This window comes from Bos indicus, chromosome 12, assembly GCF_029378745.1.
Source record: "Bos indicus isolate NIAB-ARS_2022 breed Sahiwal x Tharparkar chromosome 12, NIAB-ARS_B.indTharparkar_mat_pri_1.0, whole genome shotgun sequence".
Lineage (NCBI taxonomy): Eukaryota > Metazoa > Chordata > Mammalia > Artiodactyla > Bovidae > Bos > Bos indicus.
This window is the reverse complement of record NC_091771.1, coordinates 35,809,831-35,821,752: the sequence shown is the minus strand read 5'-3', so window position 1 is coordinate 35,821,752 and position 11,922 is coordinate 35,809,831. Positions and strand designations below refer to the sequence as shown.

The following is an 11,922-nucleotide window of genomic DNA, read 5'->3' as shown; positions in this document are numbered from 1 at the left end:
GTCCAGAAAGGGTGGAACTTGTTTTTTTTAATCTCATCTTATTGCTTCATCAACCCTCACAAATCAGTCCAAGGATAAATATGACGAAGAATTTATGGCAAGGCAGCTGTGGCAAGGCACAGATGGCAAGGAAATGCTCAGGTGGCTTAAGGGGACTCCTGGCTGTGGGTGATTCAGCCTCGGCAGACATACCTGCCTGATCCAGGACAGGTAAGTTCACGCCATGGACACAGACAAACCCTCACCCTCTTCTCCCTACCAGGAAGCCCACGCACCTGCCCATGGGCAGATGCGTGTGCTAAGTCACTCAGTCAGGTCCAACTCTTTGTGATACCACGGACTGTAGCCTGCCAGGCTCCTCTGTCCATGGAATTCTCCAGGCAAGAACACTGGAGAGGGTTGACAATCCCTTCTCCAGGGAATTTCCCTGACCCAAGGATCGAACCTGGGTCTCTTGCATCTCCTGCATTGGCAGGTGGCTTCTTTACCACTAGCGCCCCCTGGGCAGATGTGGAGTTTAGCAATTTAAGGTCGTTACAAGGAAGATGTACTGGAAATTAACCCATTGTTTATTTCCCAGTGAAAATGTGCCTACAGCCCTGGTGCACCCAGCATTCGTGTATACTTGGGGTCCTTGGAAATGTGTACCGAGATTTATAAACCTTTCTATCTAGTGAAAACCTGATTCCACTCCCAGTAATCTGTCCTGGGTAAGCAATTAGAGATGTACTTAGCTTTAGGCAGAGAATATTCTATGCAGAATAATTTATAAAGTAAAAATGTTGACCACATCCTGACTCTCCTACAACAGGGAAAACTGCAAGTAAGTTATGGCAACACGACAGACTGCTATTCATTCAAATCTGAACTTTCAGTCTCTTGCAAGCGTGCCCTCCCCATGTACCGTGATGAAGCGTGGAGTTAACGTGTGGGTCTGAGTTCAAACTGGCCACAAGTCCTGGCTCTGGAATGTCCACGTGGCCTTGGAATGCTTGATCATCTGACTTAGTTCCCTTGTATGAAAATAATGAGGCTACCATAGAATTAAGAAAAATAATTCATGAAAAGTAGAGACATACAGGGCTTCCCTTGTGGCTCAGAAGGTAAAGAATCTGCCTGCAATGTGGGAGGCCTGGGTTTGATCCCTGGGTTGGGAAGATTCCCTGGAGAAGGGAATGGTTACCCACTCCAGTACTCTTGCCTGGAGAATTCCATGGACAGAGGAGCCTGGTGGGCTACAGTCCATGGGGTTGCTGTTAGGCATGAATGAGTCACTAACACTTTCACACTTTCATGCTGAGACATACAAGGGCTCAAGAAACATTTCCAGTAAGTTTGGTTACACAGAAGTCACCGGGTGCTTTGAATGATACTGATGCTTGGGTTCCACACCTGGAAACTCTGATGGGTGGTCTGGGGTGTAGACACAGCCTCCAGACTTCTCGAAGCTGCTCAGGGGGTTCTGATCCCAGCTGTGGAGGGGCGCTCGTGTTGGACTAGCCACCTTCATGACCATGACAGAGTGGTCAGGCATAAGGACCAGTGGTTTGAAGGGCAGGTGCAGGCACAGCCTCTTTCACCCGGGAGGATGGGACCCCGGCCAGCTCCACACCGACCAGCCAGCCAGTCACCAAATATAAAGCAAAACAGGTGCTTGAGCAGAAAGTGGCCATCAAATTGGGCCGAAGACAAAGGTGAATGTTCCAGAAGGCAGGGCAGATGGAGGGGGAAGCACTGACTCAGTGTGAGTTTTCCTTCTGTCCTCACCAGTCTGTGCAAGAGGTGGAGGCCCAAGCACCCTGAGCCTGTGCTCAGGGACGGGGCTCAGTGAACCCACAGGCCGTTCCTGACAAATCAGACGGACCACAGCTCAGCCGCGGCTGAAGGCCATGCCCCACAACAGGGACACCTGGAACCCACAGGCCTGAGGCCCTGCCAGAAACTGACTGCCCCCCTCACCCTACGAGCAACCCACGACAGAGGAAGATGACACAACTCAAAGTCTCCACAGCTTATTCACAATCCCCCAGTCATTTCTAGAAAAGCAATAGACAAGCAAAAAAAACCTGGAATGTAGCCCATAATCAAGATGGACCCGACAGAGTTAAGCACCTTCCCACCATGCTGAGCAAGGCAGTTTACTCAGCTGTGTTGAGGGTTTGAGTGGAATGAGTATTTTTCTGGATTCATTGTTGCAGGCACAGTAACAGCAGTGGCCTTAACACCAGGAAGAGTGCCGAGTTCAGGTGGCCTGTGTTCTCCTACATTACATCAGGAAGTTTCCCCAACTCTTAGTCTTAGAGAAGAATTACTGGCCCCGTTTTCAAAGATGTGCTAATATCAGTGTAAGCTTTCCTCACTCCGTCAAGAGCATTTTCTGAGCTGGCCCGCCATGGACTCTGGCTTCCAGACCCCATCCGGTGAGGTGCTCCTCCATTGTTTCTTTCTGGGATCGCGCTGCCCGCATGGCAGGTGTCTGAGCCCTGGAAGTGTCGAACGTCGAACCAGGTCCAGCTGCCTAGGCTTTCATAGGGAATCTAACACGATGTGCCTGCCGCCAATTCTCAAGGGCTCAGTTTACTTGTAGCCCACATGCTTGGGGGATCCCCTTTTTCTTCCTGATAGAAAGTACCATTTTCTTGAAACACAGCTGCCTTTCCAGTTGTATAAGGAGGTCATGATCAAGTCAGAGGAGACCACTGGGGTCTGTTGCACCAGGGGTTCTGGAAAGAGCGGGTCAGAAGTCAGCAGGCCAGGAAGCTGGTTCACGACTGACTGGGAGCCAAGGGTTAGAGGGATTGACTAACCAAGGGTTAGTCGAATCCAGGAGGCGGATTCAACTCAGTGTAAAAAAGACCCTCCAAGTCAGGGTCCCCAGGGTCAGATGGGCCCCCAGGGGCCTTGCAGAGATTTCAAGACGGTATCAGGGGTTGGGGGAGCATGGCTGCGGCTGCCCACCTGTGTTACCTGGAATTCCTGCAAAAACACAGATCCCTGGGCCCTGCTGGGGAGGCCCCGAGTCAGCAGGACTCTGAAAGACCCGGAATCCATCTCTTCACAAGAGCCAGGCAGAGCTGAGTCCCTGTGTGGTGGTTTCGGGACACCTGGTTCATCCCTTCCAACCAGGACCGGGCAGGTTGATGCCAGCCTGTGCCAAGCTGGAGAGTGCTTAGCCTGCTCTCACATGCATGTACATGCAAACACACACATGCACACACACAAACAGGTGCACATCAAACACAGGACTTGATTCTGAGCCTTGGCAAGTTCTTGTATCCACATGCGTACACACACGGTGGTGAATCTGGGGGTGGATTTCAGGCTATGGATCTGACATCAGGGACTTAGAGCTGGGAACTGACCCCCACGATGGGCCTGTAGAGCTGCCTGGCAGTCAGTGGGGCACCTGGGCCCAGTGGGTCACCCAGGAAAGGGAACCAAGGACAGAGGAACCAGCCCCATATCCAGGAGCCCAGGTCCCCAGGGGGCACCACATGTGTGAGTGAGGCTCCAAGCACGATTGACAAGGGTTTTTAATTTCTTAGTTGCATTAGGAGCTCACAGACTTTGACACATTGGTTGTGCTTTAGCTCGTGGTAGCTGTTTTTCTTCCTGACACAGAGAAAGCCCGGCTGGTGGCCCTGGTTGTTCAAGAGGTATCCTTGCGTGCATGTCCTTCCTGGGTTTTCAGACTGTGGCTTGGATTCCTCACATCTTGTGTTAGCTCTTCTGTTTGAGAAGACGTTTGTGTACTTGTTGCTTTTTAATTTTTTTGGTTGCACTGGGACCTCGTTGAGGTGCACAGGCTTAGTTGCTTTGTTAACACATGGGATCTTAGCTCCTTGACTGGGGATGGAACTCACGTCCCCTGCATTGGAGGGCAGATTCTTAACCACTGGACCTCCAGGGAAGCCCCTGTGGGCACATTTCTCGTTTGTCCTCGGTGGAGAGTTGCTCCAAGCCACCCAGCCAGTTGTTACCAGAAGAGGCCTGAAGTGGACCATCAAGTCCATTTGTTTGTGGGGCCAGTTTTGTTGAGAACCTGCTCTGTGTGAGATACCTCCAGAAACAAGACTTGAATGATCCCTTGGCCCCTGCAGCTGGCTGGGGGTCGGACGAGTGCTGCTGCTCAAGGAGGTCTCAGGGACCGGCAGAGGGCCCAGAGGGCTTCAGGGAGGAGGTGGCCCCTGGACGCTTGTGCAGGGCAGAGCTGCTCCTGAGATGGGAGGCATTACCTTCCTTGCCTCCAGTCTCCGCTGGTACAATAGCCCAGGGGAGACTGGGGTACAAGCAGCCCCCCGCTAGCTGGACCCGTCCTGCAGCCCTGCCCTTGAGGGGCTCTGGGCCCAGTCCACAGACCCGTGTCTACTCACCCACACTGCACATGAATCCAGCCTCTACATGAAGACACTTAGAGCAACAGAGGAAGTGCTTGGCATCCACAGTCTCCTCTCTGGGAGACTTGTAGGGTCATCCTCACAAGAGGCCTGAGGTTAGGAGGCAGACTTTGGTCTCCAGCCAGCTTCCGGAAGGAAAGGGGTGGTGGAAGTGAAGTTATTTTGGGAATTATTCAGGTTAAACACCCCACTCCCCCCAAAAAAAAGAAGAAACAAAAAAAAGAAAAAGCATGGTGTATCTAAGGACACAAAATTAAAAGGCAGTTTTTCCAAAAAGGTGAAGGGATCATTATTGGAGAAGGAAATGGCAACCCACTCCAGTGTTCTTGCCTGGAGAATCCCAGGGATGGGGGAGCCTGGTGGGCTGCCATCTATGGGGTCGCACAGAGTCGGACACGACTGAAGTGACTTAGCAGCAGCAGCAGCAGCAGAAGGGATCATTTGAGATCCTCATGGTAAGCGAAAAGACTGTGTCGGTCCAGAGGTGGGACTGGGCAGAAACCCAGCACCCGCCGGGGTGGGGGTGGGGGTGCAGGGAGCGGGGCGGGGGGCCAGGACCAGAGATGTTCTCCAGCCCAGGAGCTGACGGCCAGGAGGAGTGGGGCTGGAGCGGCCGGACTCCAGGGGGAGGTGTGGAATCTGGTGTGTTGGGGGAAGGGCAGTGACCTGGCTCAGAGATCTGAAAAAAGCAGAAACCAAAAAAAAAAAAAAGCCAGCCCAAAAGGAAGGAAACAGAGTCTTCCCTCAGCAGAATACAAATGACTGCCCTGTTGAGAAGGAAACAAAAGGTCACCACCTCCAGCTGAGGGACGCCTTGGGACAACTCCCCCAAGTCCCAGGGCTGGACTGGCCGTGAAGCCCTTGAAGGACAGGAGCGTCCTTGAGAGGCTGGGGGTCCCTCCCACCTGTCCAGAGTCACCTGGGCAGGTGAACGTTTGCTGGTGGGGGATGTGTTCCTCTCCCACCAAGAGACCCTCCAGGGACCCCAGCCTGGGTCCAGCAAGCACAGAGCAGGCCAGAGCTGAGCCCCAGGGCCCAGCCCAGGAGCGAAAGCTGCAGCTCCTCTGGAGGGCACGGTGTCCTGCGGGCTGTCCGATGGCAGCCCGGCCCTGGCCACAAGAAGGGATGCTGGCAGGGGTGAGCCGCCTGGGAAGGCCCCCTGGGCCAGAGGGAACCAGGGGAGCGGCCCCAGCTGGATGGCCTTGGGCTGGCTCAGGGCAGCTGAGGGTCCCACAGGAGAGCATGGGACCACTGTCCTATCTGCTGTCCTCTCAGGCTAGGAAGCTGGGACAGGTCCAGAGACGAGGACACAGTGAGGGCGAGAGCGGGGCTGAGGAGGCGGCCCCCGGGGAAGGTTGTATGATCCAGGGCCCCTCCCTGCAGGGTGCTGCTCTGCTTTGCACCCCAGCCTCTGGTCCAGAGCCTCTGTCCTGGGTGCGGCCTCCACAGCCCAGGGTCACCCTCAGGACCCCCTTTCTGAACCATCCCCCATGCCAAGCCCTTCTCCAGGCTGAGGTGACACAGGGCCCGGGTAATAGTTATCTTCGTGTGTTCCCTGTTGGGGCATCTGGGGGTTGCCCGCCACCCTCAGAAGGGGCTTCTCCAACACGCCTGACCCTGGGGCCAACAGCACTGTGGGAAACACCAGCCCAAAGTGTGGGTTTTCACCAAACGGCAGACAGGAAGCTCTGAACAAAGCATCTGCTTTATGACCTGACCATCGTGGTCACTTGATGTCCATCACCAGGACACGTCTTTCCCAGAAAGAGCAGAAGAAAAGATGTCTGTATGCAATCAAACATTTTTATTTGGAATAAGGATCAGAAAAATGAAGGGAACTCCTCAAATGTGTAGGACCACAGGGTCCTCAGCAAGAGATCAGAAAATAATTACAAAAACATTTTGCAGCAGATTAAAATGACTTGAAACTACAACCACCAATCATGATATGTAAACACGTGGAATCACATGAAAGTAAGCAGTCAAATCTTCAGACGATTTGCTCTCTTGTCTGCTGGGAGTTGGGGGGGATCCATGGTCCACAGACCCCAGCGGCTGTAACCAACCCCTGCCTGGGGAACGTCCCCTCCAGGCACCTGCCGGGGTGAGGACAGCAAGCAGGGGTCCCTCTGCCGGGCTCCCGCAGTCCCCCTCCCCACCCCGGTGTCTCAAGGCCTCAGGACTGAGGGCTGGTAGTCCCCGCTCGGGGGCGGCAGTGGTCACCACAGCATCACTGGGGCAGCTGGTGCTTCAGCTGGGCGAGTCTCATGAGGCATCCGTCCCGCCACGCCCTCCTGGCAGCCAAGTGCTCTGCGTCATCCGGAACCTTCACGCACATGGCCTGGGAATGGGGAAAAAAAAAGAGGAGAAAGGGGAAAGAAGCGTGAAGGACAACTAATTAAGCAGAAGGAAAACCACTCCTATTTGTGCACACTCTTGAATCTGCTTTCAGAGACAGAAGAAGCCTGGCAAACCCTCAACTGATGTAACTCCCCAGACCCGGGGGGAGCTGACGGCCAGGGTGAGCCACCAGCTCCCTGGTCACACTGCTCGCAGGGTCCCCTGTGACCCTGACAGGGCCATGGACGGTCAGCAACAGGAACCTGGAGGTCAAGGCAAAGACCCCAGCTGCAGGCAACACCTTGTTTCACAGGCAGGAGCTCACATACCTGGTGCACCTTCTCAGCTGTAGCCCCAGAGAATTCGGGAACGGGTCCAAAAGTCTTCAGGACACGCTTCATGCCTTCACTGTACCTGTCACAGTAGCTTAACATACCTGGAAGCAGAAGGAAACAAGAATACCCCCGGGTCAGTGAGCTCCGTCTCCACCCAAACCTGGGTGTGTCCACAGGGTCTGGCCCCTGTGGGTGTTGAGGGCCGGCTGATGGGACACGCACCCTGCTCAGCCACACCGGGGTCAGAACTCAGCCTCTCCCAGCAGTAAAGCTCTGAGAAGCGACCCGACTTCCAGGCCCCCACGGTGCCTGGGTTAGCATCTCTCAGGGACCTCGGATGGCCAGGGTCAGCTCTGAGTCCTCAAGTGTCACGTGAGTCCTCTTTGCACCACAAACGTCTCCTTCAACAATGTGCCTATGAGGTCACCTGTGTACCTGTGTATACCACTCAAATGCATCCCCTGAGAACCAAAGATGGCAAGTTCAACAGCATCCATTCCCTACTTGCCTCTTACCCATGGGCTCTAGTTGGCCCTTCACCTCCTGGGCGACAGGTTCTCTACACGGGCTATTTACCTGCGCAGGGCAGGCCCAGCTGTGGCTGCCAGGTTAGGGCCCCACCAGCCCCAGGGGCTGCAGGTGACCCCTGACCACACGCCTCCCAATGCGTCCGCCGACACGGGGCCTCAGTGGAGGACAGAGTCCTAGGTCTGTGGTGGAGAAGCACGTGGAGCAGAGGCTGACCCTGAAGGGGCAAAGGGGACGCCGCCCTCAGGGTAGCGTCAGGTGTGCGTGGGGGAGGCTGATTCCAAGAGGAAGCCATTGGCTGCCCGCACACGGGGTGGCCTGCCTGTACCGGCCGCTCCGCACACACACACAGCCCAGCCCGCCCCTGCCCGCCAGGCAGGGAGGCTAGGCCAGTCAGTGCAGGCCTGCGCCCGGGGCAGGTCTCACAGGAGCCCAGCACAACCCCCCTCCAAACCTGCTGAGCTGCCCTGGCCCTCAGCCAGTGTCTTTCAGAACCAGGGAGACTCAGCAGTGGGTCAGACAGGCTAAAAGGATAACAGGGAACAAACAAACTGCAGGATGTGAAGCAACCCAGAGCAGGGCTCACACCTGCCCCACAGACATTGCATGTGCATGTATGCTAAGTCCTTTCAGTGGTGTCTGATTCTGTGCGACCCCATGGACTGTAGCCCGCCAGGCTCCTCTGTCCACGGGATTCTCCAGGCAAGAATACTGGAGTGGGTTGTCATGCCCTCGTCCAAGGATCACAAACACTGCATGATTCACTTAAAAGTGATCTCCAATGGACACGCCTTAAAAAAAAAAAGATGCATAACTTCTGTGGGGTTAGTTTTTGTGTATCTACATCTGTGTGAAAGCTTAAATTCACTGATTTCAACTGCACTTGGCTCAAATCATTTCCCTTCTCTCTAAGAAGGATGACACCCACTTTGTCTCAGAAGAGAAAGTGGTCCGATGGATGAAAATTCAAACACACTACTTTTCTGACATCAGCACCTGCACTTAAGCTCCAGACGCTCCCTTTTAAATTGAAGGGTTTTGCTGCATTTACCAGAAGCATGGGGGACAGTTCAGAGCTTGGGGAGGCCCCCCACCGACCTCCACCAGTTCTCCTGGATACGCAGCATGTCTGCAACATGGAAAATGCCCCAAACACTTACCTATTTTTGGAAATTAAATATTTACTTCACTGTGCCTTTTTGTAGGTTTATTTAAACTAAAGGTGATACAATCTAGGCATAAACACAGCTTACCCATTTTGAGGGAGCAGTGACACCCAACAGAAAAAGCTGGAAAGACAGAGAGGAGAGAGCAAGCAGGTGTGCTGTAGTTGTGAGCTCACCCACTTTCGGGGAAAACGAGCTGCCCTGCCCCTCCTCCCCCACCATGAGCCTCGGGATGCAATTCAGGTGCCCTGTTTCACCTCCGGCTACTTAATGACTTCGCAACAAGCACTCCTCTCTCGTGGCCCCAGTGAAGTCACCTGAGAATCCCAGGGGCTTTCTTGTACCTTTTTTCCTACTGCCTTTTATAAAACTTGTAGTTTTAAAAGAGCTTTTCATTTCTTCAGAACAGAATAAAATACGGTAAAACTCATACAATTCATAATTTCCCCCCAACTTGCTCGAAAGCCAATTAATATTTCAGCCCTACTAACATAAGAACTGGAGAAGGCAATGGCACCCCACTCCAGTACTCTTGCCTGGAAAATCCCATGGATGGAGGTAGACAGCAGTCCATGGGATCGAGAAGAGTTGGACACGACTGAGCGACTTCACTTTCACTTTTCACTTTCATGCTTTGGAGAAGGAAATGGCAACCCACTCTAGTGTTCTTGCCTGGAGAATCCCAGGGACGGGGGAGCCTGGTGGGCTGCCGTCTACGGGGTCGCACAGAGTCGGACACGACTGAAGTGACTTAGCAGCAGCAGCAGCAACATAAGACCACTTTCTGCAGCAGGCTCTCAGCTCTCGGATAAACGCCCACTGTCTGCTAGGCCAGCAGCCTGCACTCACTCCAGACACGGGAAGTTTGTGGCGAGTTGGAACCCGTGCTGTGAAGGAAAGTCCAGTGAAGGAAAGTTCTCCCCTCCCATTAGGGTCAAAAAGGAGGGTTTTATTTCCAACTGTAGTTTTGGCTGCTCTACACCATGAAAGATGAGTGGTATGGGAATTACTCTAGACTAATGATCTCACTGACAATGGGAAGGAAAAAAGCCACTTCACCTTTCATCCCACTCAGCTGCCCACCCCACCCCTACCCCACCCACCTCTTCTTTGCATTCATGCCCTCTGCTTGGTCAACAATATCCACTTCCAAAAACTCACAGAGCTTAGCTTTCTAGAAGATCCTGAGGGACTTTCCTGGCAGTCCAGTGGTTACAAGTCCATGCTTTCACTGCAGGGAGCCCAGGTTTGAGCCCTGGTCAGGGAACTAAGATCTCTCATGCTGCGTGGCACAGGCCCCCTCCCCCTCCAAAAAGAAGACTTTGAACCTAACTGCTTAAGAGCTGTTTATACAGAATAAGAAAAGATGGGGAAAAACAGATTCTCATGAGATTAGCTCATCTCACCGTTTTTGACTCGAGCCCAGTGTCTCCATCCGGCTTACACCACCCCTGTGAAGGTCACGGCTGCTGTACCAGTTTTACAGGTGGGTAAACTGAGGGGCAGTGAACTGACCTGCACGAGGTCATCTAGCTTGCAAGTCTAGCAGGGCCCCGCCAGCCAGACCCACCACTCACAGCTGGCACTCCACGGCAGAGTAAGCGCGCTGGCCTCCTCTTTCTCAGGCACTATTTTATTAGATTAAAAACACATCCTAAAATATGTCTACCATTTCCAGATAAACTATAGCTTTTAAGACTAGTAACCAGCCTTAACCTGAGATTCTGGCTTTACGAAAACTACACCCAAAAGGAGGCATTCCCGATACGTTCTGGTGGCATGGTGAGGAATCACGCACATGTCCACGGTCCTGAGCCAGATCTCAGAACTGACTCCCTCTGCTCCCTGGAATGCTCTGAAGTTGAAAGCTACATCTGTCCACCACTATCACGGTCAGCCCATTAGGCTTTCTTATCAGCTGCTTTGTTTGAAAAATTGTCGAGGGCCTCCTTCCTGTCTGAACGCTGTTTGTTCTCGAGTTTCATCAGCTTCTGTTTCTATTTGTTTGAGAATTAACTGTTCTCAGTCTCTCCCTATCAATTTCTTGTGATACCTGAATTATTTTTCTCAAGAAAAAAAAAAGGAAGAAAGAAAAAGAAAAACATGACACATACCTCCAGGCAGCGTCTCCTACATGGTGCTGCTTCTCCTCAGTTTAAGAAAAGGCAAGCCTGTTTACAAACTATGAAAGCAGCAACTGGCACAGACCCCTCGGCAGCCCCTACCTTCCGCGTTGAGGTGCATGGTCTCCAGGGGCCCGATGAATGCATACCGCAGGCCCAGGCCGTCTGACATGACAAGGTCAAGGTCACCCGGAGACACCACACCTTCCTGAGAGGAGAGAATGGGGTCCGGAGGTAAGCTCATAGGGAGGGCAATTCGTTACCATTGCTCTCATCCTCACTTCTCTAAACAGGACCCCAAACACCCCAGAAGCCCTAGAACAGGCTTCGTCAGATGTGGAATCACACAGCGATCATACACGAACGAACCCTGAGAAAAGATCAGCTTGTGAAATGGTTGGACACCAATTCAGTTCCTGTCCCTATGGTCCCCACCTCCAGTGTCCTGGCTTCTCTAGCTCCCATCACAGCTTCAGGGAAGGGGAGGAGGGGGCACGGCGGATGGGGGCACAGGGGGTAGGGTGTCAGAGGAAACAGCCAGAAGTGTCCCCTGACATCTAAGACCTGAGGCCATTGGAGGAGCAGGAAAGCCATCCTCAGGCTCTGCCGGCCTGCAAGCCCGGCCTTGCCCAGCTTTTAACGAGTTTGTAGAAGAGTGCTTCTCTGACGAAATGCATCTCAGAGCTGTGTGTTTGCAGAGGTGGGGCTGCCGTTCACAGGGCCTCCACCGCCCATGTGTTCCTTTGGGAAGGCCCAGGGATGCGTGGTGACAACCTGCATGACCGCCGGCACCCCCGGCATGTCCTGGCGCATCCTCCGCCAAGAGCCGATGCCCCCAGCAACCTGGGCTCCCTGCCCCTGGTGCTGGTACCAGGGTGTCAAGCACCTTGTCAGCAGGAAGAGTCCTCCAAGTTTCCTATTAGTCCTAAACTATCCTCGGGCTCACATGACCACTGATGAGAGCAGATCCACTCAGGTCACTCAAATGCTCAGTCTACCGGCCTCCACTCTTGGTGACAACGCTGGGGGGTTA

The 11,922-nt window shown here is 53.5% G+C and overlaps 1 protein-coding gene across 2 annotated transcripts in view; it reads right to left on the bottom strand.

Annotated features, from left to right (window-relative positions):
* Positions 1-6,186: 6,186 nt before the first annotated feature.
* CRYL1 (crystallin lambda 1) overlaps positions 6,187-11,922 on the bottom strand; it is a 56,577-nt gene continuing 50,841 nt past the window's right edge. For both annotated transcript variants that reach the window (XM_070800311.1, XM_070800312.1), the window contains exons 6-8: positions 10,992-11,097; positions 7,067-7,173; positions 6,187-6,738 (exon numbers count right to left, since the gene is read on the bottom strand). In XM_070800311.1, coding sequence (XP_070656412.1) covers positions 6,628-6,738; positions 7,067-7,173; positions 10,992-11,097 — 324 coding nt within the window. In that variant the 3' untranslated portion in view covers positions 6,187-6,627. The remainder of the gene's footprint in view (positions 6,739-7,066; positions 7,174-10,991; positions 11,098-11,922) is intronic.